Source organism: Echeneis naucrates, chromosome 14 (genome assembly GCF_900963305.1).
Source record: "Echeneis naucrates chromosome 14, fEcheNa1.1, whole genome shotgun sequence".
Taxonomy (NCBI): Eukaryota; Metazoa; Chordata; class Actinopteri; order Carangiformes; family Echeneidae; genus Echeneis; species Echeneis naucrates.
This window is the reverse complement of record NC_042524.1, coordinates 6,572,945-6,598,660: the sequence shown is the minus strand read 5'-3', so window position 1 is coordinate 6,598,660 and position 25,716 is coordinate 6,572,945. Positions and strand designations below refer to the sequence as shown.

The following is a 25,716-nucleotide window of genomic DNA, read 5'->3' as shown; positions in this document are numbered from 1 at the left end:
GAGGTTGCTGAAATACCAGTTTTGCGGCGTGTGCCTTCAGCAGCACGGTGGCGTAGTGGTCGCCCCACAACATGGAGGTCACAGGTTCGAATCCTAGTGTGGGCTACAGCAAGGAAAAGCAGACCCCCCAGGACCAATGCCGGGCCAGACCACCAGAGACTTTCAGAGACTACAGACTAGACTGGACCCCCAGATACCCGTCCACAGAGACTGAACCTGATCCCCTTCCCCCCAGAGACCAGACCCTTCCAGTCAGACTGAACCCGGCCCCCCCAGCGACTAGACCGGACCCTCTGGTGAACTCTCTCTGCGGTCAGGATGTTGTTACTCCACAGTATCCGCTGTTTGGATCTGGATCACTGGGACTTTAACTGCTGGAGTTTGATTTCAACACTAGATGGCAATAATGGTTCAGATTTTTAAGGCTGCTGGTGTCCGAAGCATTACTATCCGGAGGTGAAGTTTTGGCCTGAGACAAAAGTGTATTTACAAAAAGAAACAATGAAACAGGACAGGAGACGGTTCCTTGATAAAGTGTTCATTTACTCCAACAGTTGTGTGTTTGTTCATATCTCTGTGATGAGCAGGGAAAGCAGGCATTTATCATTTATCCTCCAAAGGTTGTGCTAAGAGGGGGTGCAAAGTCTAATTTCCATTTGTGTAACCACAAAATGTGACAAAGTAAAGTGCAAATGGCAAATATGGAAAAACAAAATAAGATACACATACACATGGTTAAAAACCAATTGTTTCACATTGCAATCATAAATCATTTACTCATTATATGCTCCTAATGGCTAAAATACACATCTCAGATAAAGAGATGTTTCTCTCACTAGTAATGAGAATTTCAGGTAATCATTTTTATATTTTAGTTTTTCATGGTACATTGGCAAATAAAAGGTAAAAGGGAATAAAATCAGTGGGTGTAGATAGGAAGTCTTGTCTGTAACTCTGAGCTCACAGTGTTGATGAACTACACTCTCCCATTGCTATGTATAGCTGAAATAATCACATTTTCACTTTCCGCAGCCCGGTGCAAATGTAAACACGCATTCAAACTCACACGAACATATAACTCTTATGTTCATAGTGATTCACATCAATACTGTCCTGGTATATCAGTAAAGTCTGTTATATTTACAGTGGTTGAGACGGCGCCACGCAGCCTGTACTTGCAAAGATTCCTCTTTTTCTTTGGATAGGAGCAGGAAAGGATGTGTCATAGTCTGTCCTCTGTCCTCCTCCTCTTCTTCCTCTTCTGAGCACCACTTTTTCTCGCTCATGTGTTCCTTCACTCGTCTTTCTGTCACAGCTCAGCTTTTATCACCATCCGTCTATCTGACGATCTGTTCATGTTCAGTCTAGGTGCCCTTCTTTGACTCCCACTCCTGGAAACCATGAGACAGCATGAGGTGAGGAAAACATCTCTCGCTGTGCTTGTCACTCACACACACATACACACACACACACACACGGTACCTTTGCTTTCTGCATGACGTTCCCCTTGGAAGAGGCATAAAGAGATGGAGGGCGTTTACGGAGCTCAGATGCTGAGTTCACTGGCACACTCTCATTGTAAACCTTTTCAACTTTACTGCCCTGTGCCTGCATACAAACACACACACACGGACCAAAACAAACGCAAATGTCAGACAGATTTCAATCAAGCAAAGCAATGAACATATGAAACGATATGTTGCTGAGATTCAATGATTGGACACATCTACGCTACGCTGTAGGACTGCTGGTCAGCTGCCTACCTTGACGCTGATCTTGGTGTCAGTGGGCGGACCCATTGCCCCTCTTGCCAGCGACTTCTTGAGGTTTTCTTTGACTTCTGTCAGTCGGAGCTCAAGCTCCACCCTTTCCTCCTCCTTCTGTTTACACAGTGTCTCCAGCTCGGCTAACCGCTGTTCCACACCATGACCTGCACACACACACACACACACACACACAGACTTGGTTACTACTGCAGCTAAGGTGGAGTCTAAAGAGTCCAGTGAGTGTGTGATTTGTCCCTGACCTGTGTCACCCTTCATCCTCTCTTTCACCTCCTTCTTTTCCCTGCGAAGCGAAATCAGTGCATTTCTGAGCTCCTCCTTTTGCCTCTCCAGATCTTCCTTCTGTGTGAGGTACCGCCTGGCATCCTCCTCTGCTCGTGTCTTCCCATACCGCCCATACTGATTTACGTCTGTCAGGAAACAACACCAGAGTGGAGATAAACAGGGCAATTATGAGCAAGAATGTCAGCCATTCAGCTCGAGTTTCTGCCATGTCATTTTCATCGGACCGGTCTCATGAATTGTAAAACAACACTCACTGGAGGCATGTCTCTTAATAGTGGCCTGTTGTTCAGTTTTTTCAGAGTCTCTGCTGGAGAAGGAAGCATGACGCCTCAACTGGCCTGCCCTGCTCTCGACATTCCCGTCCTATACAACAGGAACATTTTACCAATGTCACTGAGATGTTCAGAAACTGTTATATATTTTGTAAAACACATACAAGTACTCTAAGAAAGAAAAATGTACATGTGCAAAAGCAGAAAACAAGCACAAATGTATTCTACCGTGATGAACAAAAACTTTTTTCTAATCCTGAATTTTCAGAATTTTTCAACCTCCGATATTTAACACAAAACAAGAAAAAGTACAGGTGAAAAAACAATGAAGTTTAACACAACATAAATCTCTAAATATCAAACAGCTCCAGTTTTTAAATTAAAAGTACTGATGTTACTGAATCTAAGACCATAAATCTGCAACTGAAAAGGACATGAATAAAAAAGGACCAGTTTTTGTTTGTTATCACTTCTTCGCATGGCATTTCCTCACCTCAACGCTTTCATAGACCTCATCATAGGTTCTGGAGTCTGTTGAGGCACTGCTGGAAGAGGCAGCAGTGGTAGTGGCCCACCTGATGGGGAAAAAAGAGGCAGGGACAGATGTGTTTCAGGGAAAAGAAAACTATAATCAGACACAGAAAACTGGATAAATACATGCAGAGACACACAAACACATACTGTAGGAAGTGACTCACAGGAAGGAGTGTCTGGCAGCATGCCGTATGTCAGTGAGTGTGTCCACGTCGATGTAATCATAGTGCAGCTCTTCGGGGAGAGTGGCGCTCCCGGTTTCTGCAAACAACACACCGAGCCAGCGGCCAAGATCCTCCGAGCAGCTGGCCTGATGGACACACACATGAATGGGAAAACTGAAGGTGTGTAATTCCTGTGCAGATGTCAACTTCATGGGAAATAATCTGCTTGAATGAATTTTCCATCAAGAGTTTAAATTGCCCAAAATCTTTTGATGCAACAAATATCGCACCTCTAAAGCTGCCAGTTCGCTGGCCCCCTGGAGGATCCGGAAGGAGAAAGGATGTTTGGGGCCAAGCCCACCTGGCACCACCTCTGCCCCTTTCAGTGGCACCACAGTGACTGGGGGCCGCTGGTCCCCAGGGTCCTTCTGCAGGTACAGGTTTCCCCCTCGCACCGCACACCAACGCTCCTTCCAGGCGCCACTCAGACAGACACTAAGGAAGCCTGTGAGGAGACAGAGAGAATGTGAAATTGACAAAAAGACAAAAACGACTGACAAAGCGTTTCGTGATGACTTTACCATGAGTAGTGTCCACTTATATTCATTCATAAAAATGCTCTCCACACTGGATCACACCTGCTTCAGCTTGGCCTGAAACTCTGTGTGTGTCCAAGTGATACGTATTAATCTCATTACATCAAATAGAGAACTTAGATCATATTCTGATATCCGCTATTTTTTAAGAGACCAACGTCTAGAGTTTAGTGGCATCTAGTGGTGATTGCAATTAATTGAATACCCCTTTTCTTACCCCTCTCTTTTCGTGTGTGTTGACCTACATTGGATTTCAGGAAAGGCCTAGAAGGTCAGGACGCACTAGAATAAGTGTTTGTACATTTTAGCCGTTTATGCTTTTCATAAAGGCATCAACTTCTTCCAAACTGAGCTCCTTCTTTCCTTTCTCATTGATGTAAAATTGGAAGCAGATAGCCATCCACCATCGAATCACCCAGCCAGTGAACCAATTAGCTACTTGATCAGCTTGTGTCCTCACCACAGCGTGGGTTGTCATGATGACCAGAGGAAGAGGGAAGCTCTCCGGGTAAAGGTGGTTTCCGTTTGGAGAAAGTAATGATCCGATTGATTTTCTTCCCTGCTGCTCGACTCATCGAACCAGTCAGTTCTGAGAATGCGCCGCGCTTACCCCGGCCTGAAATCAAACATACCTTTGTCAGACTGACACAGACAACTCAGAGAATTAAGGAGCATTTTATATAGAGCAAATGACAACATAACCATGATATATGATATATAACCAACAAAAAGAAATAATGTTGCCTCATCACAAGTATGTTGTTGTATTTGGTAAGTCAGTAGTGTCAGTTATACTCAAATATATAGAAAGTAAGTAAAACACTGTAATAGAATAAAGGGTTTCAACTGTAAATTAACATATTTTTGGAGACCAATTTGACGAATAAAACAGTATTACTGTATTATATTTCCTTTCATAGATGTCTTTTATTTATTCAGCCAAACCCTTGAGTTTGAATGCTCATTTTGATTGTTACAGGTGCCGAGGCGCTCCCCAGCTTGCTTCCTATGATGTCAGTGGGAGACAATCACAGGAAGAGTACAGGAAGGATGTCATATCTGGTCTGTGCCTCACTTCCTGTCTCTCCCTCTCACTCATGGCTCTTTAGGTTCAGAGTCCTTTGGTCAGTAAACAGGTTGTAGTGTTACAGCGACAATGTGACTGTTTGACCCATTTTCTGACCCGACATCATGGATCCCCTCGTTTATCCTTCCTGATTTTGTAGTTGGATAAACAAAAGTCTATGTGTATGTGCTTTTGATCAGCGTCTTAAAAGCGTATGTATGTGTGTGTGTGTGAGTGCATACATGCCTTTCTATGTTTGTGCAGAGTAATTTTAGTTCAAAGACATCATGAGCGGAGCATTTCTACATCGTGAGGACATTTTGGCTGTTCAATATTTTAGGGTACAATTAAGTTTGGATTACAGATAAGGTAAGGGTTAGGATAAGGGATTTGGTGGTGATGGTTAAAGTCTGTGGTTTGGGAATGTATTGCCAGTGAGTCCTCACAACGTGTGCGTGTCTGTGTTTGCATGGGTGTGCTCTTGTATTCATGGGGACCTTTTTTGGAAAGTGAGGAACACTTCCCGTACCAGGACCGTTTGCTGGTGAAGATTTAATTTTAAATACAGGAGTCAAGTTAAAAGCCAACAAAATTAATATTGACATTTTTGTATATTAATATTTTGTGCAAGTTTAGTTTTAGTATTAATTGAAGAAAATACTTTGTGGGATTGTAGGATTGTATAAAATCAGTGGCGTTTCACCTTCAGGATGGACGAATGTGTTTGAGGACTTCTGTATTTGACTACTTTTATTAAAGCTAGTACCTTTACCTAATTAACAACCTCATTTTAACACAGTCACATTTACAGCTTGTAAACCTAAACGTACTGAGTGAGTCAGTGGCATCCCGCCCTGTTACATGTGCAGTGGATGGATTGTCTGCTGTGGGCCCACTGTCTGAGTCTGATGCCTGCCGATCAGACTGAAGCACCTGGCAAAGACAAAGTACAAACTGTTATTACTACATCTTTTCATAAAACATGAGGAGAGGAGAGGAAACGAAAGGAGAGTTTATCTATCCTGTGTTTTAGGATCATTTTATCCTTTAAATGAGCAAAATCATGTCAGGAAAATGACACAGCAGCTGCTTTGCAGAATATGGTCTACTGATTATATACTGTAAGAACTGTTCTGCCAATGTGGGGTGTAACTGCCATGTCATCGTGCATTCATGCAGCTGTGTCCCAAAACCTTGTTGAGGGTATGAAGGTCTTTGAACACTAGCCAGCTCAGCAACCGCTATAATGTCACCTCATTCACTGCTCGTAAACAAGAAGTGAGCGGAACAGTTGCGTCATGTGCGGGCCCAAGAACAGATGATGTTACTAACGTTAAAATGTTAAAACTAGAATATATAGTAGATTCATAATGACATATACCGCAGTAAAAGAAGATATATTGTGATGATTGGACAGCCAGCAGTAAAGCAAAACCCAGAACGTATAGAGGCAGCTATTCCACTGGCACACAGAGCACTGATTTAGACAGACATTTAAATAAATCCATGACCGGCTCATGGGTAAATCCTATGACATACCCAGGCAATACTTCAGTTAAACAGACTGACCCTCAAAGACATATTCATGAACACAAACCTTGTCGAGCTCCAGCTTCCTCTGTATAATAGGAGAAGTGGATCCAGCTGGTCCTTCTGTGTTGCTACATTGGCTGCCAACATCTTGCACCACCTGGACCCAGAAAAGGAAAACCTTCACTTCCATCCACAACCACGTCTTCCCAAACCCAGCCGTCTGATACAGTGAATAAAGGTACCTTCAGCCATCTCTGGGCCTGCTCTTTGCTCTGAACAGCCAGGACAAGAGCTTCACCCCCAGGCAATGAGAAACGCAGCTCATGTCTCTTTTTCCTGCCCTCCTTGGGGACATAGATGACGTTGCATAGATTCAGGGGGAGCTCAGTGTTGGGAGTACTTTCCTTGATGCTCTTATAACACTGGAAAAAGAGAGGACGTGAAGAGATTGAGGTATTGAAAGAAAGAGAAATAAATTACTTACTTTCTTCATGAGGAGAAGTAAGTAATCAAAGCATTATGTACTATGATGGGTCATTTTATTCGATTTCCTTTTGGTCCTAGGGAGTTGAAAATGAGTGCCTGTTATTATTTTACCTGACAAATAATTAGCAGTTAAGATTCCACAGTAAAAACGCTGCACAGAAAGGGAACCGAACCTTCGACCTTCTTATCGTGGGGCAACAGCACTATGCCGCTGAGCTGCCACTGAAAGAGCACGTAACCTACATAATTCTGCATATACACTGAGTTTTTGTTTTCCAGGTTTAATTAAATTAGATCTATGATATTGGAAATTAAATAGTTTGTTTACCTGCAGTTTATTGTCTCGCACAACCACCAGCTGTTTGGTCCACTGGCCGAAGCGTTTCTTTCGCAGCAAGAAGGCACAGATGCGACAGTCTCTAACTGGTGCATCTGAACTCTCCTCACCTGTCCATCTCTGAGTTTGGTCCCGCCCCTTTGCCTCCTCATCCTCCTCTTCATAAGACTCATAGGAACTGCTCAGAGCATCTGAGTCATTGTCTAAACACCAAACGTAAAATGCATGAGTCAGTCACCAAATATACGCGGAGCGTTTTACTCATGGATTCCACCTTAGCCACAACGAGTGCATTCATGTGTTTTACAGTTGTAAAGTTGAACTGCCAGACTCACAGGAGTTTTTAGGAGGACCGTTAATGATGGTGGTGGGGTAGTTATTGTCTGCGTCTTCATAGTAAGCATCCTCTACCGAGTTCCTTGAAGCTGCAGGTGAGTGAATTCAAGATGAGACATAAAGAGAAATTTGAGTGCACTGTTTTTTCAGCGTGAGTGCGGTTGTATGTGCACAGTACTGACTGTGGATATTGGTGGTGAAGTATTGAGGGGTGGATCCAGGATCTAATGGGACAGCCTCTTCGTAGTAGTCATCAGGAAGTGGGGTGTTCGGCAGAGGAGGGGGGGTGTCGGTCGGTGTCTAGAGAACCAAGGCGGAGATTAAACCATAATTTTAGTTATAAGAACAATAAAGGTAGGAGGACAGTCCGGTTGATACTGGAGGGGACTCACAGATTTATTGGGACGAGTCTTCTCCTCTTCCTCTTTGTGCTCTTTCTGCTCCACTGGAGATGCACTGAGCATGTGCAAATCACAGTCTGGTGGAACAACCAACAATTAATATTATCAGATGTATGAGTTGAACAAAAGTTGTGTATTCATACTCAACCAGGCTGAGCTTAATTGAGGTTTATTAATTAATGAGCATTTGATTGATTAGAGGGTCAACCCACCAAAATCCTCAAACAGAGACTCAACAAAGCTTGTGCCGTTGCCGTAGAAACAGTTGTTCATGTAGACGTCTGAGCCATTGACTGTGGAAAAGATTAATTAGGGATTAGAAATAGGATCAAAGTCCGAGCTGGGATTGTGGTCCATGCAGAGGCAAAGATACAGGATTACCAGGCAGAGCAAACAGGAACAAGGTGACGGTCAGGGTGGAGGGTGTCAGTGCTCAACTATCTGCACCCATCTAAGATCAGCGATAGGGACTCCATATGGAGTGCAGCTTGTAAATATTCAATGTCAAAAGTCATAAAGTGAAATTATACTGAGCCTCCGAGGCAGGAATCTATTCTTTAAACCTTTGTCTTTTAAAACTGAAATGAGGGGCTAAAAACTATTAAAGTGAGTAAGGACAAGCAATCACGGCTCCATTCTGACATTTAGTGTAAACAATTAAAATGTTTTGTGCTTCTCCTTTCTTTGACCTCCTCACATTATCCTCTTTAAACGTTACATTTCATTATCCTCTTAGATCAATCCTTTCATCCTGTATTCTCAGAGACAAACCAGGATCTCCCGTAAAGATTTCATGTGAAGGATTTTGCTCCAACTACAGTTGCAGGCCAGTGTCCATATGCAGTGTTGTGGAGTTGAAGTCTGGTTAACTAATAACAGGAAGGTTTCCCCATTCCAAAAAACATGGGCCACATGAAAACAGAAATGCTCCATTTATGTCCAAATAAACACTGCTGTGGCGTCTTTGAAGAGATTTCTCAATTTTGAAATACTTTGGAGGTTCAGCCAAAGCATTTCAAAATGCTTCAAACTGAACCAATGTGACACAGCATGCAGCCGAAACAACACAAACATGCTTGGTGAAATTCCCCTGAATAAATAAGTCTCCAATCTAATATACAGTCCTGCTTCCTTTAATCTTATTTATAGTTCCCAAGTAGTCATATGATTTTTAACAGTTGTTGTTAACATTGTTTTCTTCTTGCGTAATAGGGCTGCAATAGTGTTACATGAGCATGCTCATTACTATGATGGTTCGTGAAAAACCACAAAACTATTACTATTTTGTAAGTCGTACCTGACAGCGGCAGTGAGTCCAGGATGTTACGGATGGAGGCCATTTTTTCAGCAGTTGCAGGACTGACCGTCTCATGGTCAAGCATCTTCAGCAGGGAACCCAGCTCATTTACAAGCCGCTCCATAACCACTGGAAAAAAAGTTAGAATACAATGCACCATCATTATAATGAAGACGCTTGGCATGCTTGAGATGCTTATGCTATTACACCAAGTGCATCAAATATCAATTTAACACACATACGCAAGGCCATTCAGAGTAAAATTGGCTGTTCGAGAGGCTCAAACTCAGCTCACCGCCTGTTGCAACAGCTGAGAGAGAAGCGATATTTAGTATCCACTATCAGCCTCACTGTTTCCGCCTCAGTCAGCCCTTTTGTGTACCACCACACACCAAGGATATTTCAAGCTTTCTTGAAAAAAAAGAAGAAGAAGAAGAAAAAAAACCAAAACAAAACAAAACAAAACAAAAACATTGTTTTCATGCCCAGCTCTAACATCCTGTAAGTTTGTGTGAGTGTGCGAGTCAGTGTGTGCGTTTTGTTGACCTTGACATTGTTCCAAATAGCCTGACACACACTCACACATCCTGCCTACTCAGACCTGACAGGGTGGAGGCTGGGTGTGTGTGTGTGTGTGTGTGTGTGGTGGCAGGGGGGAGAAGAGGAAAGAAGGTGATGGGGGGGCGGGGGGGCGGTCAGCAAGGAAATGGAGCCAAAGTAAAGAAGGAAATCTGTAGTTCCAATACAGACACGAGGATGTGACCACGAAAGGGCCTTTACAACTAATTTGGTTCATTGCTGTCTTCATTCAGGAATTCGTTTTCAGAGAGCGTTGTTTGCTGGCAGTGTCGCTGCTTCTCTCCTCTGGTGTCCCCGTGTCATTGTCTGATATCGATCTCTGGTTAAATACTGAATAAACTATTATTCATGGCAGTGAACAGGCTGAGTGGATCAGTTTAATGGCTGCTCACCCTGAAGTGTTTTCATTTCACTTTGAGTTCCTGTGGGAAGTTTTATCGCCCCGTGATGACATGTACGCTCTCCGAGTGGCTGTTCCTCATTTCATGTATTAAAATTGTCAACTTCACAATGTCATTCCCCCAAATTACAAAAAAAAAAAAAAGTTGACAGGAAGTTCAAGGACAGGAAGTTGGTGGATCCTACAAATGTATCATGAAGTTGAGTTTGTAAATGACACTGAGCTGTCCATTATGAAATGATCCACTTCCTTTATAGATCCCCCCCCCAGGAACAACTTAGGGAAAAAAGCTGAACAATCACTCTACAGTATGGTGACTTAGAAAGGTTTGCACAGTGCTAAATAAAGTTAGAAATACTTTTACCTGCTGGATTATGAAACAAAATCTGTAATTTGTGATGAAGAACTGAAACGTATTGTAAAATGAAAACTCTCACTCAGAGTAAAGAGGGAGACAGTGAGAGGAAAGCCCTCACTCTCCCATAAGCCTCTTCTGCTGCCTTCCCGGTCTGACAATAGTCTATTGTCTCAACAAGGGCCAAAATTAGACGACCACAACAGTCTGAAAGACGAGAGCAAACAATGCAATTTCAGAAACGGCACCAGGAACTAACACACAGCCTGGGCGTGGTGCAACGCAGCTGCATCAGTTCGATTCATGGGCATTCAGGGTTAAAGAATATATCTTCAGCAGCTGTGTGTGTGTGTGTGCGTGCGTGTGTGCACACACACACACAATTTCTCAGCCAGCAGCTGTGGTTTCCTGTCTTAGCTGTCGACAGAAGCTTCTCTCCACTCCTTCCTGATCTCGACTCTCCCCTTCATCTTCTTCTTCCTCCCACTTTCCCCCTCTCTCCTTTTCCATCCGTCTCTCCCATCCCACTGTTTTTCACTCTATTCCGACGTCCTAAGTCATCGTAACCTCCCCTTCTTTCTCTTGTTCACGTCTCCCTTCATATTTTTATACCTTCAGTTTATGCTGTGAAAAAGTGTTTCAGCTGATTGCAGCTCTGACTATAGATCTGCTGTACTTCACCTCTCATATCTCAAACACACACAACAGAGATTAAGTGCAGTCAGTCGGTGTAGAAGAAGCCGGTCATAAACTGGTGGAGTTGGACCTTTGGTCTATTTTCTGTTTCTTGAAGTCTAACTTTACACAGTGAAGGGCATCAGGGCATTAAGTCCTCTCTCTCTCTCTCTCTCTCATTCTCTTGGGGGACTGGAGGGTTCAGAGGCTGAGAATCAGCTGTTCTGGAGGCCTGTGGTCGGTTTCACCCACAGAGGGATCTTTGTAACCCCCCATTCCACACACACACGCACACTCACACATACATAGACACACACATGGCACAAATTTCCTCTTAAAATCCATTTTCTTCACTGATGGACACAGACATTCGCTTACACGTTGAAACTATTAATTTGTTCTTAGTGAGTGCAAACAAACAGTCCACAGAAGGACTTTATCAAATATATTTTGTGTGTGCTTTTCCATGGAAAGCGTGTTTTTGCAGACAGGCTTGCTCAAGGCAGCCAGTCATGAGATCTGAGCCATGCGACTCTCATTTGAACTGATTTAGCGTGTTTGGTTGGAGTTCAGAACAAAACAACTAATAGTCAGCGCGGCTGCTGTTTATCTCAGCACATAACGCTACGTATGGGAACATAGGAAAGATATTCCTGCCAATCTGAGGCTTTCACTCCTGTCCATTACACATCTTAGCCATCAGTGGCACCTCTCCAAGGCTTGAGGCAAATCCCCCAACCAAAATGTCTGTGAACACATCAGGACTAAAAAAAAAAAAAAATGCATTACTGCATTGGTTTGAATGGCTTGTGACTGATAATTTGTCCATACCAAGAACATTCAAGATACAACTGCATGACACAAACATGAGCTTTTCATGACGGGAACATTTCATACTCATATTTTGCAATTCAGCAGTCATCCTTTTCCTGCCTCCCCCACACTCCCAGAGGCTGAAGTCCCTCCATATCCTGCATTTCTCTCCGCCACTCCTTTATTTCTCTCACACCCTTCTCTCTCTCTGATCTTTTAACTCCTTTCCCTCGCCAGCCTCTCCAGACACCCATCCTCTTCAGACAGAGGTCAGAGTTCAGTCTTGGCGGCCCCAGCGGCTCCCTCTAAGACAAAAGACTGCTTCAGAAATTTCAGCATCCCCTCATTCATATTTTCGTGACAACAGTAGATAGTGTCACTGGTTGCCCGGGGTTAGTGTTCAGTCAGACACTTTAAAAAGTCCCCTCCAAAACAAGAAAGATGCCAAGAGCTTTAAAAAGAAACGGCTGGGGAGAGAATCATTGAATTTTCTATTTTTCCACATTCTTTCAGTATCTTATCACTTTCCTCAGACATTGCATGGTGAGGAGACAGAGGAAACAGAGGCATGACACCAGCTCTGACACTGTGGCATAGCATGAGTTTAAGTCCACGACATCGACTACCGCTGCGGTTTACCCGGGTAAGCGGCCACAGCTGAGAAGCCATTTGGCCACTTTAGTGACCACAGTTTAATCAGCTTTACAAAGAAAACCGTGATATATGCTTGTGTGAAAAACAATCCCACGCTTTCCCGTTAGGGGACAAGTTCGATGTCTTGCTTTCTAGCAGATGGGAAGTCTGATATCCAGCTCATGTCTGTCCACTAAACATGAAACTGTAGCAATTGCGTAACTTGACAAAATAACACAAAATAGTTCAGTTTCTACAGTCTAAAATAACTAATGATGAACTAATGAACTAAGTGCCATCTAGCAGTAACTTCATATTGTTATTCATGTGATTAGAGAAATTAATCAAACAACTTTGCCTTTAAATCTGCATTTTGCAACGTTTTGACATTAGCATTAAATAACAAACGTCAGAAGTCTCACTGAGAAAAACTCTGCAGCATTAGGCATCTTGTTAGATTATGTTTTTAAGAAACTTATTAGCTTTGTTGGCCGGAGTAAAACTAAAAGATTGATGCCTTTCCCTTGAATGTACATTAAACATGATAAGCCTGAAAAAAAAAAATTGCCTTCCAAGTTAACACAAGATATCTTGTTGAAATCTGAAATAAAATGAAAGGTGAAACAACCTTTAAGTGGCCTCACTGTCATTTTCCTTTTGATTGATAAATTGTTTATTCAACTAATTGTGTAAGCAGTAATTTAAATAACTACACCAGAAAAACACTCTGCTACTGTAAGCTGTTATCCTTCTCTCCCACACAGACCTGCACATAAACACTATGATACTATGGTTGTTGTTGTTGTTGTTTTTTTTGTGTGTGTGTGTGTGTGACGTTTCCTGAGAGTGACATGATAATGAACAAACTGGATACAGCGTTTTTCCTGCTTGGTAGAAAAGCGTTGCCACCACATCAGCTTAGTTTGTTAATTTACGAACGGCCAAAAGGTGTGACATATACAGAGCTGCTGCTTTGGACGGATATCTGAAACAAAACCAGTGGAAATGTCACAGTCAAATTCGTTTTAGTGTGTGAAATGTCACAGGTAGAAGAAAGGAAGGAAAAGGGAAAAGGAAATGAGAAAGAGCAGGAGTTATGGTCAAGGCTTGTCACAGTATTAAACACAGAGAAATGAAAAAAGCCTTTCCTGATATCAGTTGTGTCATCACATGAATATAATTTAGAAAAGGAGAGGTGAATTTTTTCTGATTATGTGGAAAAGTTGCTCTGCTCTATCACTGCTGTATTAAAGCCCTGTCACAACCGCCAAAAACAAACTTCTTTTTTTAAACACATTTTGGTCTGGGCTGCACATGTTTGGCCACAGAGCATGTAGATTAATTGATTTATTGTCACGTTGTTACTCTTAAGAAGGGTACTTGAATAAAACAGTGTTAATATTGTTGCTAACAGTGAAAAAATATGTGCTCCAACAGGAACAGAACACCAACAATGCAGTCATCAAATGGCAAAAATAAGTATTATAATATCCATCAGACAATTAATATTGTTATCATAAGGCCTCCATGGCTATGTAAAAGACAGGACTCAACAAATGTTCAGGTCAGCAGTTTTAAACGAACCATGTTTCTAAATTTAGGCTGAGCTATTTATTTAACCTCCATTTAGTCTTCTATTTAAGGGAATGCACATCATTTTTGAGGAAATTCATGGCATACCCAAATAATGGCTCTGGTGTTATTAGACCAATTACCTGCAGGCAACGTGATTTGGCTGTTTTTAACGAAGCACGAAATGACTGAATGTTTTCGCTCCAGGTTACTCTCGTTGTTTCTTCAAGCACAATAAGAGTGAATGATGTTTGGCAGAATTGAATTTGATTTCATTTCTTTTTTTAAGCCACTGCTGCATCACCTGGCGTCACATCAGGCAGCTTCCTGTTTCCACCGTAATGAACAGAGCATCCATTCAGCTGCTGCCTCCAACAGGGCACTTCCCTGTTGGCATCAGATTGCATCACTCTACCTGGATGAAGGGTGGAGGGGGGGGGGGGGGGCACCTCTTCTCCATCTTCCATCCACCCACAGCACACCAACCGGCGTGAAGGTGCATGACATCACCCCCCAAATTACCCCAGCTGACAAACGGACTGACGGCCCATTCCTACAGATTTATTCCTCATTAATAATAATAACGACCATAACCATAATCATCATCACATTAATAATAATAAATATATTAAAAATAAGCAGAAGAAAACACACCACTTGCCTTCTTAGTTTTAAATGCTCAGTTGGGTGTGTTTTATTATAGTTAGACTTAGTGACCGTCTCCGTTTGGCTTCTGCTCCAACTTCCCACTTCACTTCACTGGATTCTTTGTTGAGATGAAACATGTGAGAGAAACACTGCTACTCACCGCTCTGCCGCTTGGAGTCCATGTCCGGCGCTCAGCCTCGGTGTTTTCCCGGTAAATAATCCCTCAGCAGTGTCATTTAAACGTCAACATGTGAGACGCGTCCTCCACAGACACGGCGGAGATCCGTCAGCCTCCGGGCGGGCGAATGAGCCCCGAGAGGCGGCTACAGTTTATAGTTCGACTCGGCGGTCAAGTCAGCTTCCAGCGCTCCGCCGGGTCCTAGTGCCGGTCTGATTCAGCACGTTGGTCCACTGTCCCAGATACACTGTTCCTTTGTGTGTCTTTTGTGTTACTGGCTGACCCTAAACTGTATGTAGTATTTCATGCTGTTCACAATTCAGACGGAAATGTTGTGTTGTCTCCCCCACTGCCCTAACATTACAAATACTTTTCACCCGAAGTTTGACTTTATACAATCAAATGTTGGCTGATGATATAAACCATACAGTGAAATGATTTGAGAATCTGTTATATTAAAATTTTTTACACTTGACCTTTTCCAGGTGAGCGTGTATTATGGGCTTAAAAGATACAGCAATGAAAAATAATAAAAACAATCAGTCGTTAGTGTGGTGTGTAAGTCTTTTATTTAGAAGTTGTTGTGAAGAGTGATAAATTATAAATGTTAGCCCAGTAAATCAAAAGTAAGTTAGTCGGCTTTTATGTTTCATACATAGTTACTGTGGTAGGACCTCGACACACACACACACACACACAAGACAAACACACTCCACGTGGTTTCAGTCCCTGCAGGACAAGGTGCAGCCTCTGTTTCTATTAAATCCACATCAGCCCCACCAGGCTCTCTCACTACAGTGCTATCGCAAACTCAAATTTTCTCTTCAAATTTCCATTCTTTGGGACTTTTTGCCTCTTTTTCACTTTTCTATGTGAACTTTAAATCTTTCTTTGTTTACTGCCCCATACATTCCTTCCCTTGTTATTTCCTCATTTCCTACATCCTTCCATTCTTCCTTCAGCTATTCTCCTACATCATTCAGCTTCACAATAGTTTTTCTTCTCTTCATTCAAAGAGATGGATATCACACGTGTGCACACACACACACACACACACACACACACACACACACACACACACACACACACACTTGCTTCTTGCTTGCTTCATGAGCAAATAAAAATAATGAGTGAAAAACAAATATCTTATAGTGTGTAGTACTAAAACCTGGTTTCTATATCTAACTAACATCTCTGAGTCCAGAGCTGTGGCACAGATCATTCACAAAAAATTCACAACCTTACAACCACATCATGTTTAAACCAATCATATGGCTTCAAATATCAAAACCAAAAAACATGCCAGCAGTGAAAAAAAAAAAAAAAAAAGAAAAGGAGAAGAAAACCTTTGGTTTTCAACATTAGCACATTATAAAAACACCTGTGTACATCATGCTCACTGACCTTCACACTATCCTCGCCTGCCGGTCTTCTCAGCTCCTGAGCCAAACAGGATAGTACCTGTGAGACTCCCTCACACTGGATCCTTTCTGCCTAAGGGAGCCAGGCTGAGCCCCCACCATGATGCTCATGTTAACACACCACCATCTGCTGGTGGAGAGGAAGAAGAAACCAACTGAGCTCTGCTCTCTCTCCTCTGTTGCGCCTGGAAGACTTCCCTCTCTCCCTCCACTTCTTATTCCATTTTGGTCAGTATGCAGATTTCCTATATATCACTGCAAGAGGTCCCAATCCGCATCGTTTAAATGTTTGTCAATAACAGCAGGCCTGTGGTGGGTCAGACACCTCTGCTCCTGACAGCTCAGGGGAAGAGAAACCTTTTCCACTTTATGCAAGTTCCTCTTCCAGTGAGACACAGTCAGTCTGGGGTCAGTACGCCTGCATGAAGACTACGACTGACAGCACACAGCTGGGAGTCAGTCTGACGTCACTCTCTCAAAAGAGTCGAACCTGTTTCTTAAGTTCGTTCTTTTTCCACTGAACAAGGCGGTCGAAGGCCGACATGGACATGCCAAAGACTCTGTAGAACTCCTCGGGTGAGAGGTGACGCTGTGAGGAGGGAACACACAGAGGCAGAAAAGTTAAAAGTTTAGTTATATTCATTCAACTTGGTCTAATTGAAATTAGTAAGTATATCAGTAAATATCACCATCTACTGGCTATTAATTTTGCAGTGAATATTGTTGGTTAGTTCTTCTTCTCCAAACTCCTTGAGGATCTTTGAATTGTTAAATGACACACTGACATCACTCTTTTGTTTTGTGGTAATGATAAATGTTTACCTCCAGTCTGGCTCGGTCCACATCGCTGGGGAGACGCTGCTGCCCTCTGACAGACACCACCAGGGCTTCATATGGGTAGATCTAACAAAGACAGAAATCGTTTAACAAAGCTGTTTGGTTTTTGTGACTTCAGGCTAATAAAGACAGACAGGTTTTTTTTTTTTTTTGTTCCTGCCACCCTCTAATGGCCAAATTTAGTAATGTAAAAAATGACAGGCAACAAAATTAATGCTCACTTCAGTTATTAAAAAAAAAAAAAAAAAATCAATCAAAGAAAGAAAGATGCTCTTTTATTTCTTAGTAAAGAGGAGTTTCCTAAGAGATGAAGTTCTAAAATTTATGCTCCTTAAAAGGCTTAATGAAAATTTAACCAAAGCATATTATTCCCTAATGAGAACTACATGATTTTGAGTTGATAATTTGTAGTGAGGAGGGTTTCCTGAAGAACCTTAGAGAGGATATGGAGCCCTCACCTGGAATTTAAACACTGAGTGCAATTGTTTTGTTTTTCTGCAGTGATAAATTGAGTCAGTTGGGTCAAGTGGGTGTTACTGAGGGAGATGGATCCCCCACTCAGCATGAACTTTAAACAGGAAGCACGTTATCCTTATTTATAATCCACTGATTGAACTCAGTCAGTCCAGCAGCTTTAATGAGACCATCTTACCTTGTACTCTGGAAGAGAAGAGAAATACAGCGGTGAGTTACCAGAACTGTTGTAATCAGACACTTCTCTTCATTTGCTACTAATTCAAATCAGGATAAATCAGGAGAATACTAAAAGGAATTTGGGTTAAGAGGATTTAAGCAGTATAACAGGTTTACCTCTGATCTGCCAATTAACTGCATTACTGCTGTCGTACTGGTAATAATCTGCCCCTGCACTTCCAGGCTGCTGGAACAAAGCAAGACAAGTTTAACGTCATTATAATACACAGGAGGGCTTTAGTAAAGATTTGGAAATTAAAAATTCGTTTTGACGGCTCAATGGCAAATAAAGGCCACAGTTTATGTACAGTTCAGTAAAAGGCCATGGCTGTTTTAGCCTCTCGATCTCACACGCACACACACACACCAGAGATCATGACCGCTCACCCTGTTTAGTCCATTTCTGCCATAGCCTGGCAATGAGGCAGATTTTGCAATGTATGAATCTGCAAGACCAAACACAAACACATTAGCATAAACAAACAGGAGTTGTGTAACACTTTACAACACCGCTGTGAGTCGGACCACAGTGCATCTATATGATGTATTTTGGAAGGAGTTTGATTTGCCTGATAAAAAGCTTTTACAAGCTCAAAAATAGACATGAAAAGTAACATGATTACATACAAGAATTTTGAAACAAATTTTATTTAAATGTAATCTTATGTGCTACCATCACTCTCCTCTGTATACAGGGAGGGTTAGGGTTTGTAATATATGTGTAAATATAATAATACAGACATTTGTCAGTATGCCTACCCCCTGAACAGAAATCATAAAATAAATACTCATTTGGAAAAATAATTGAATAAATAAAACAAAAAATTTTAGCTTTAATTTTGTAGCTGAGGAAGCTGGCAGAGCTTGCAAATTGTTTCCAAACTACTGTTGGTACGCACATAAAACACATGAGGAGGCATCTCAGTGCCTCCAGCATCTGACGCAACATGTTTCTCCCCAGTGCTTTCTCACAGATACTGAGGATACAGAGGAAGACTCTTTCTTTAAGCGTCTTTGACAGCGAGTTGGAGAAAAATCACTCTGGGGAGGCAGTTTCTTCCATTTGGTGAAAGAACAGTACAGATCAGGATCTCCCCTGCTGTCTGCGGTACCTTCACACTGTGATGGCAGCTAATTCAGCCACACTTTAGAAAGATTGCGGTCTGTGTCTCCACACACGCCACACATGACTTTTAACCCGTTTCTGTTTCAGTTGTTTGACTGCAACATCTGACTCTCAACCTATTTACACTCTCGTCAAATACAGGCTACGTTACACCAGTTAAGGTATCTACAATATCCCCAATCCAACACCACACTGGTAACGTGCTTTTCTTTGAATCACATTTGTTATCGTGTGTCCACCACGTTTGCATCTCTTTGGTAACCATTGGTAACAGCTATCCTCTGAGCATCCTCCTGTTGGTATGCATCAACGTTGGCAGGGTGCACTGCTGCAGCTGAAGCAGCAGAGGGTAGTGGAGATGCACCAACCCGCTCAGGTCATCCTGCTCTCCCTCTCCTCCACTTTCACTTCCCCCTGTTATGTTATCTCCATTCTTGCTTCTTTTTTGTTCTTCTCATCATTCATTCATCTTTGTACACCTTCGTCTGCTTTAACTTTACAGGCTTCTCTCTGTCTTCTCTGCTTGTCTATCTTCTCACTCAGTCTCTGTCTTCCTCTCGCTTTCACCCCAGCAATGAAAGGATTTAAATTACACAGTGATGTCAAAGAGCCAAGGCGAAACACCATGATGCAGCAGAATAGTGGACGGTGTGTAGAGCTACTGCACAGCGTGCGTAAAACTGAACAATAATGAGTTTTGTCATCTGCTGCTCTTTGGCTCCCTTCTGGGAAATGTGATTCTCATAGATGAGTCAGAGAGTGTGTTTCATAGATATAGCTGCTCCATAGAAGGTGTTGCCAGATAGTGTGAAAGATACGTGTTTAAACATCTAATTTATCAATGTTTTTTTGGTACAAGTGTTGCTACATTGTCAGTTAAGGTTTTGGAGCAAGTTGTTCATCAGTTTTTATTTATTTGTGCAAGAAGACAACTATGGAGGCTGAGCCACGAAGTAAAGAGATAGAGCATATGAGAGAAAATATGATGCAAGCCACAGGACAACCTCAAGGCCAAGTATGTATTATAATAAGATTGGTTCAAATAAAACTAGTTTTCCAATCAAACAAAATATCAAACACATAAAACCCCTTCGAGCCCAACGTCCTGCAGCTGGACAGGAGATGATAAACACAAACTGAAGGACTGCTCATCTTTTCTTATGTGACCTTCAAAAAATAGCTTAAAGTTTAAAGCTCTGCTTCTGTCGCAGCAGAAGCTAAAGGATGAAGAGGATCAGAGAGAAGGCGACTCGTGTTGAGAACACACACATAAAACACACTCACCGCTGTCTGTGCTGTTGACGGACCTGGGAGCTGACGACAGACATACAGCAAGGTGGCGACGGGTGAGATGGAGGGAAACAGAAATAACAGAAAATACGTTCATATGAATCAAATACAAAAACTAAAAGAAAGATCTTTGAATATTAATAGGAATATTCATCTTCCATTTTTTGGGTAGATGGGAAACAGAAAAAAAAATGAATTCTAAAAGTTCTGGGCTCTAAAGAAAGAAATCATACAGTGACACAGACATATTTAACATTCAGCATAATGAAACAAGTTCAGGCATCTAATCAAACTCACGAAGACATACAAACACACACTGTGTGTGTGTGTGTGTGTGTGTGCGTGTGTGCTGCACGGTGTTGAGCAGGCAGTGTACAGTGGGATTTTATTTAGCTGAAAACAGCAGTCACAGTGATATGAGAGTGATGAGAATGAGCTACAAATCTGTGTCACACAGACGTAAACTGCAGATACAGGAGATGATTCTCTGATCCATTACCATGAGTGACCGCTCACATTTTAACTTTGACCCATTGTTATTTTAAAAGTGTCACTGTAGCATCTTTAAAAAGAGTTCCTGGTTTTTGAGGGCAAATGGTCATGCAGATTTATGTCTGTGTGAGTGTGTAAACTCATACGATACGTGAAAAGCGTGTCAAGTAGAGCACATAAACCTGGCACCTGTAAACCAGTAAAGTCAAAGAGTTTTCAGGGGAAGGGAAATAAAGAGGGCCAGATGTTTGGAGGGGGGGCATCTATAAAACATCAGCTGTGTGAGGATATGCCCCAGCAGATATTATCATCTTACACATCATATAAAATATGAAAGAACATGGATGCAGCCATGCAGTGCTGGGGGTTTAAACTCATGTTAAAAATGTATACGTTTATGGTACCCACCCACTTCACTTTGTAATTTTAATGGACTGTGCTGCAGCTTATGATTTAGTGGATGTCCCTCAGATGATAATTTGATGAAACTTAATCACACATTTGGGGAATGAGGAGGAGGCATGGCGACTAGGGTTTGCATGTTTTATGTCACATATTGTTGTCATCATAGCTCAATGGAGCTGCACAGAAACACAACGCTAACGTCAGTGAGCTAACAGGCTCTCGGCTGCGTCGGACCATCCTGTGTTGGTGTTAAACTTAGTTTAGCTATCTATAAACTTATCTATAAACAGGATACAACTTACAGTACAGGCCAAAAGTTTGGACGCAACTTCTCATTCGAATTAGTAGGAGAGTGTGTCCAAACATTTGGCCTGTACTGTAGGTTAAAGGGAAATATCATAAATGTTAGACAAACTGATACTTGGTTTTATTGAATGTGTTTGAAGTTAGTACAGGTCATCCAGCTTGAGACGTGAATGTTTCTACCAATTTTTTTTTTCTCCCCAAATTCCAAATTTCAGATTTCTTGGTTAAAACAGGGAACCTCACCATGAAATCTGGGAATTGGCCTCATCTGGAGAACTGATAAGCAAAGACTACTCAGGATTTCTCTAATCAGTATAACAGCAGCAGACACTATAAACGCACATTGATTACGCAGCACTGAACATCCACATTATCTCCACCTCTTTGTTACTGACCTCCCAGTCCACATAGTTAATTTCCCCCTCTCTCCACCACGCTCTGACCCTGATTTACCTCTTGGCTTCATGTCATACATCTTCTCTGAACAAATCCAAATTGCTTTAGCTTCTCACTCCCTCACTCTCTTTACTTTTAATTCACTCTTTATCTCGTTCCCTCTCTCCCGTTATAAAACCCTGTTTTGACCTCCACCTAAACACATTCACTCGCTTCCCCTCGGTGAGTCTCTCCATCTTTGTCTCGCTCCTACATGTCCTGAATGCAATGAGCAAGGGGATCAATGTGAGAATTAATACAGAAGTGGGCCCCCTGCAACATCTCCCCCTTTATGGCTACTACAGCATCACAATTCGACTCACAGTCCTCCTATAACTATATTGATCCATATGACTATATTTATTTCCTTCCCTCTAACCTTTACTGATACAGAGCGACCATCACTGCTACCTCAAATCAAGTGTGATCCCTGTTTCAGTTTTGAATCTAAAGCACAAGTTCAGCCCAAACACAACCTGGACTGTCTGAGTGGTTACAGACTAGATTTACTTTCCCTGCGAAGTGAAGTAAAACCAGTTTAATCAGAGAGATTTGTCTGAATGGCTTCTGGCCAATGGTTTATGAATGCAAGTCTACGGCATCATGTGCGAATGGGAAACATGAATGAAAAAACTAAATGATTATACTCACAATTATTACGATTCCCTCTGTATTTGTGAGCTTTACACCAGAACACGAACAGTTTTGAGTTATTAATTTGAATTAAGTAAATAACTGCAAAACACACACCTATATATATATATATTTATTTATTGAGTGTCTCGCTCATATTATCTAATATCTAAACTCAGCACAGAAAGACACCAGACTATTTAGTTGGTGCCATCCTCAAGCAGCTTCCTACTGGTGTTTAGGTTATTTGGTGACTAGATTTCTGCCCTGTGATAGACTGATGCCTCCAATGTCAAGTGTGATTTGCTTCAGTTCCCTGAAACCCTGATGGATATTAAAGCGCCAGTAATGGATGGGGACTTAAATGCGTGTGCCAAATGTAATGGAAATCCATCCATTAGTTCTTGAAACATTGGACTTCGGACCACAGTCTCATTGCGGCATGTAAAATATTGAGAAGGAAACGTTTTGTGGTAACCAGTCTGGAGTCTTAAAGGCTGTAAAGGATGAGCGCTAACCCTGGAAACCTGGACGTCACACATCGAAAGAAACTTCATAGAAGACATACTGCAAAAAAGACTGAGCAGTAATGGCTTTTTGAGGGCTTCACTGACTATAATATGAGTTTACACAAAATTGCAAATATATTGCTGATTGAAAAATTACCAATCTTGCTATGGACAGCGACAGTTTTTAAATCACCTCTTGTGTTTCAGTAACACAGTTTCTGGTTACAATAACAGCTAATGTATAGCGGAAGTATCGACAATAAGATGACATTTGCTGATAAGTGTGTCCGTCAAATTCATTGGTGCAGTTTTAACACAGACAACATGTCCAGCTCACAAACACTGCCATATTCAACAAGTGAGAAAAACCTCATAGACACTGTGCAACTTACAGCCATTGAGTGAGTTGTATCCCAGATTGTTCAGCGCCTCTCTGCTGTTACAGCGGGAGCTGCGTCTGCTCCCCCATTGGTCATTGTTGTGATAACCTGAGCGTGCCTTCATTTCTTCTTTAAGGATCATCCTGCCAATGTCCTGGAAATGTGGAGGGAAAGAAAAGCAAAGTAAGAAGAATGGGTTAAAGAAGGTGAGCAAACGGGAAGAGATAGCAATCAGAGATGGTTGGGCGGATCGGTTGGTGCACGGTGATGGGATAACGCAGGAAGAAATATGAGTCGACAGTTGCTTGAAAGGACAGAAGGATGACTATAATAAGATGCAAGAGAGCGAGAGAGAGCAGCACAGCAGCATCACTCTGTGCGATGTCCACTGGTTGAGGCTGGAAAAAAGTATTTAATTAATCGCTGCATTAAATATTAAGACACACACTTAAAATATAAGCGGGAGAAGAAGGGGGATATCTTCCTTTCTTACCTTGTTGATATTGTGATTCCATCCATCCTCTTCTCCTCCTGAGGAAAACCTCCTCACTCTGGAGACTACAGAAAAAAACAGCAGGAAGGCACGAGAAAGGGTACACAACATGAACAATAAAGACTTAAAATTTCCCCTTTTCAGTTGTTTTTCTCATCCTTCAGGTGCAGCACGTGTCTTACAGATGTTTGGACAGGCACGGGATGTTTGAGCATGTGTCCCTGATGAAGTTGGGGAACTGTACCTTTTGGAGAGCCCGTGTAAGGGTAGTAGTTCGAACTCGGGTGGTAAACGTTGTTACAGTCAGAGGCGGAAAGGTGACCGGAGTTGATCAGATTCTCGTTGGTTTTACTCTTATTGGCTGATGGTGAGGCAGAGACGTCTGGAGGAAAGATGTGACAAATCCAATGATCTATTTTTTTTCTTCCAACACTTGACTGACTTTGATGACCGAACACGATCCACTGATTTTTCAGGTGGATTGTCACAGTTGAAATAATAGTGAGACTTTCGGAGGGGAAGAGTCAACAATTGTGCAGCACTTGGGGGGGGGGGCCTTGTTAGTCTCTAAACGGTTTCACAGTTTGACCAACGTCAGAGGTTTTCTCTTTGGGAAAAATAAAATGGACAAATTAGTGCAGTTACTTACTGAAAGGGGAGGGGAACAGCAGGGGGTTAGGGGGAGAGAGGAGAGGAGACATCAAAAACAAGGAAGCAAAGAACTGAAAGGAGGTCAGAGAAAATGTGCTCGGATACACAACAAGGTTATCAACAATTTACCGCAATAACACAGACAGCGGGTAGGGAGGTAGTTTGTGGTGTGAAATAAAGACATAGCAAAGGTTTTGTTCAGAAAAGTGGAGATATCATACGAGTCGCTGAACTTGTAGGTCCAATAAAATATTTAGACAGTGTGCCAGAGTGACAGGAAAATAAACAGTAACGGTGAAATGGACCAAACATTAAGATGAACAGTCTGCTCTAAAATATTTTGGCTGAGATTATGGGGTCATTTATGAAAACTCCTTATTTCACAAGGGAAAAGCATTTACTAATATGTTAAAATGTGCATCATGCAGATACTGTAAGATGCATGGCCATAAAATACCCCACCTGATGAAATGTGCCAGTGTAAAGAAAGACAATAGCACTCCCAGCATCAGGTAATTCATACCATCATAGTATTCTTTCTGAATCATTTGTCTGCGACATTATTCTTAAAATCTTTTCCCCAGTGGCCAGAACCCAACTTGTCCTGCAGGAATTTCAAGGTTTGACTATGACCTACAGTTACACACTAAATATTCAGCACGTACATCTGATGATGGTGCAGCAATATGGAAACTGCTCTATAAGTGATTCATTCTGTGTACCTGAATTTGTCCACACAGCCTGGATCACAGATTGGGAGGTTTGTCAGCACTTTGTACATTGTAATTCATCCAAAGTTATTTCTGAGGAAGTCTAACTCTAGCCATCAGACTGCTGATGGATCACTTACACACTCTCAGTATTTGGCTCTACCTCTCTTAGTTTTAATTTCGCATTTGAAACACCAACTGAATCTGTCATTTTACATCTGAGATGGCTACATCTATCAAGCAGAAAATCAGTCCTCCCAATCTGTTGAGTTTAGTTTATCGTGGTTTAGCTTAGTCTAGTAAAGCTCAGTTTATCTTAGCTTAGTGTAGTGCGGTTTAATCTAGTTTTGCCAAAGCATTGAAGTAATTATCTTTATACAGCAGTCAATAA

At 41.9% G+C, this 25,716-nt stretch overlaps 2 protein-coding genes across 2 annotated transcripts in view; both read right to left on the bottom strand.

Moving 5' to 3' along the window:
* Positions 1-541: 541 nt before the first annotated feature.
* On the bottom strand, positions 542-15,063 carry LOC115054064 (actin filament-associated protein 1-like 1). Its single transcript, XM_029519073.1, has 19 exons — positions 14,927-15,063; positions 9,092-9,220; positions 8,007-8,087; positions 7,786-7,871; positions 7,576-7,693; positions 7,393-7,482; positions 7,049-7,260; positions 6,477-6,656; positions 6,299-6,391; positions 5,532-5,634; positions 4,096-4,251; positions 3,330-3,544; positions 3,040-3,185; positions 2,835-2,916; positions 2,324-2,432; positions 2,027-2,194; positions 1,764-1,930; positions 1,483-1,608; positions 542-1,391 (listed from the first exon to the last, which is right to left on the bottom strand). The coding sequence occupies exons 1-19, from the start codon at positions 14,946-14,948 to the stop codon at positions 1,365-1,367; spliced, it is 2,310 nt and encodes a 769-aa protein (XP_029374933.1). The 5' UTR covers positions 14,949-15,063; the 3' UTR covers positions 542-1,364.
* Positions 15,064-16,340: 1,277 nt separating this feature from the next.
* Positions 16,341-25,716, bottom strand: part of LOC115054059 (actin-binding LIM protein 3-like) — a 36,686-nt gene continuing 27,310 nt past the window's right edge. The window contains exons 15-23 of the mRNA XM_029519063.1: positions 24,209-24,346; positions 23,965-24,029; positions 23,484-23,625; positions 20,306-20,335; positions 18,283-18,341; positions 18,013-18,079; positions 17,855-17,862; positions 17,188-17,268; positions 16,341-16,954 (exon numbers count right to left, since the gene is read on the bottom strand). Coding sequence (XP_029374923.1) covers positions 16,841-16,954; positions 17,188-17,268; positions 17,855-17,862; positions 18,013-18,079; positions 18,283-18,341; positions 20,306-20,335; positions 23,484-23,625; positions 23,965-24,029; positions 24,209-24,346 — 704 coding nt within the window. The 3' untranslated portion in view covers positions 16,341-16,840. The remainder of the gene's footprint in view (positions 16,955-17,187; positions 17,269-17,854; positions 17,863-18,012; positions 18,080-18,282; positions 18,342-20,305; positions 20,336-23,483; positions 23,626-23,964; positions 24,030-24,208; positions 24,347-25,716) is intronic.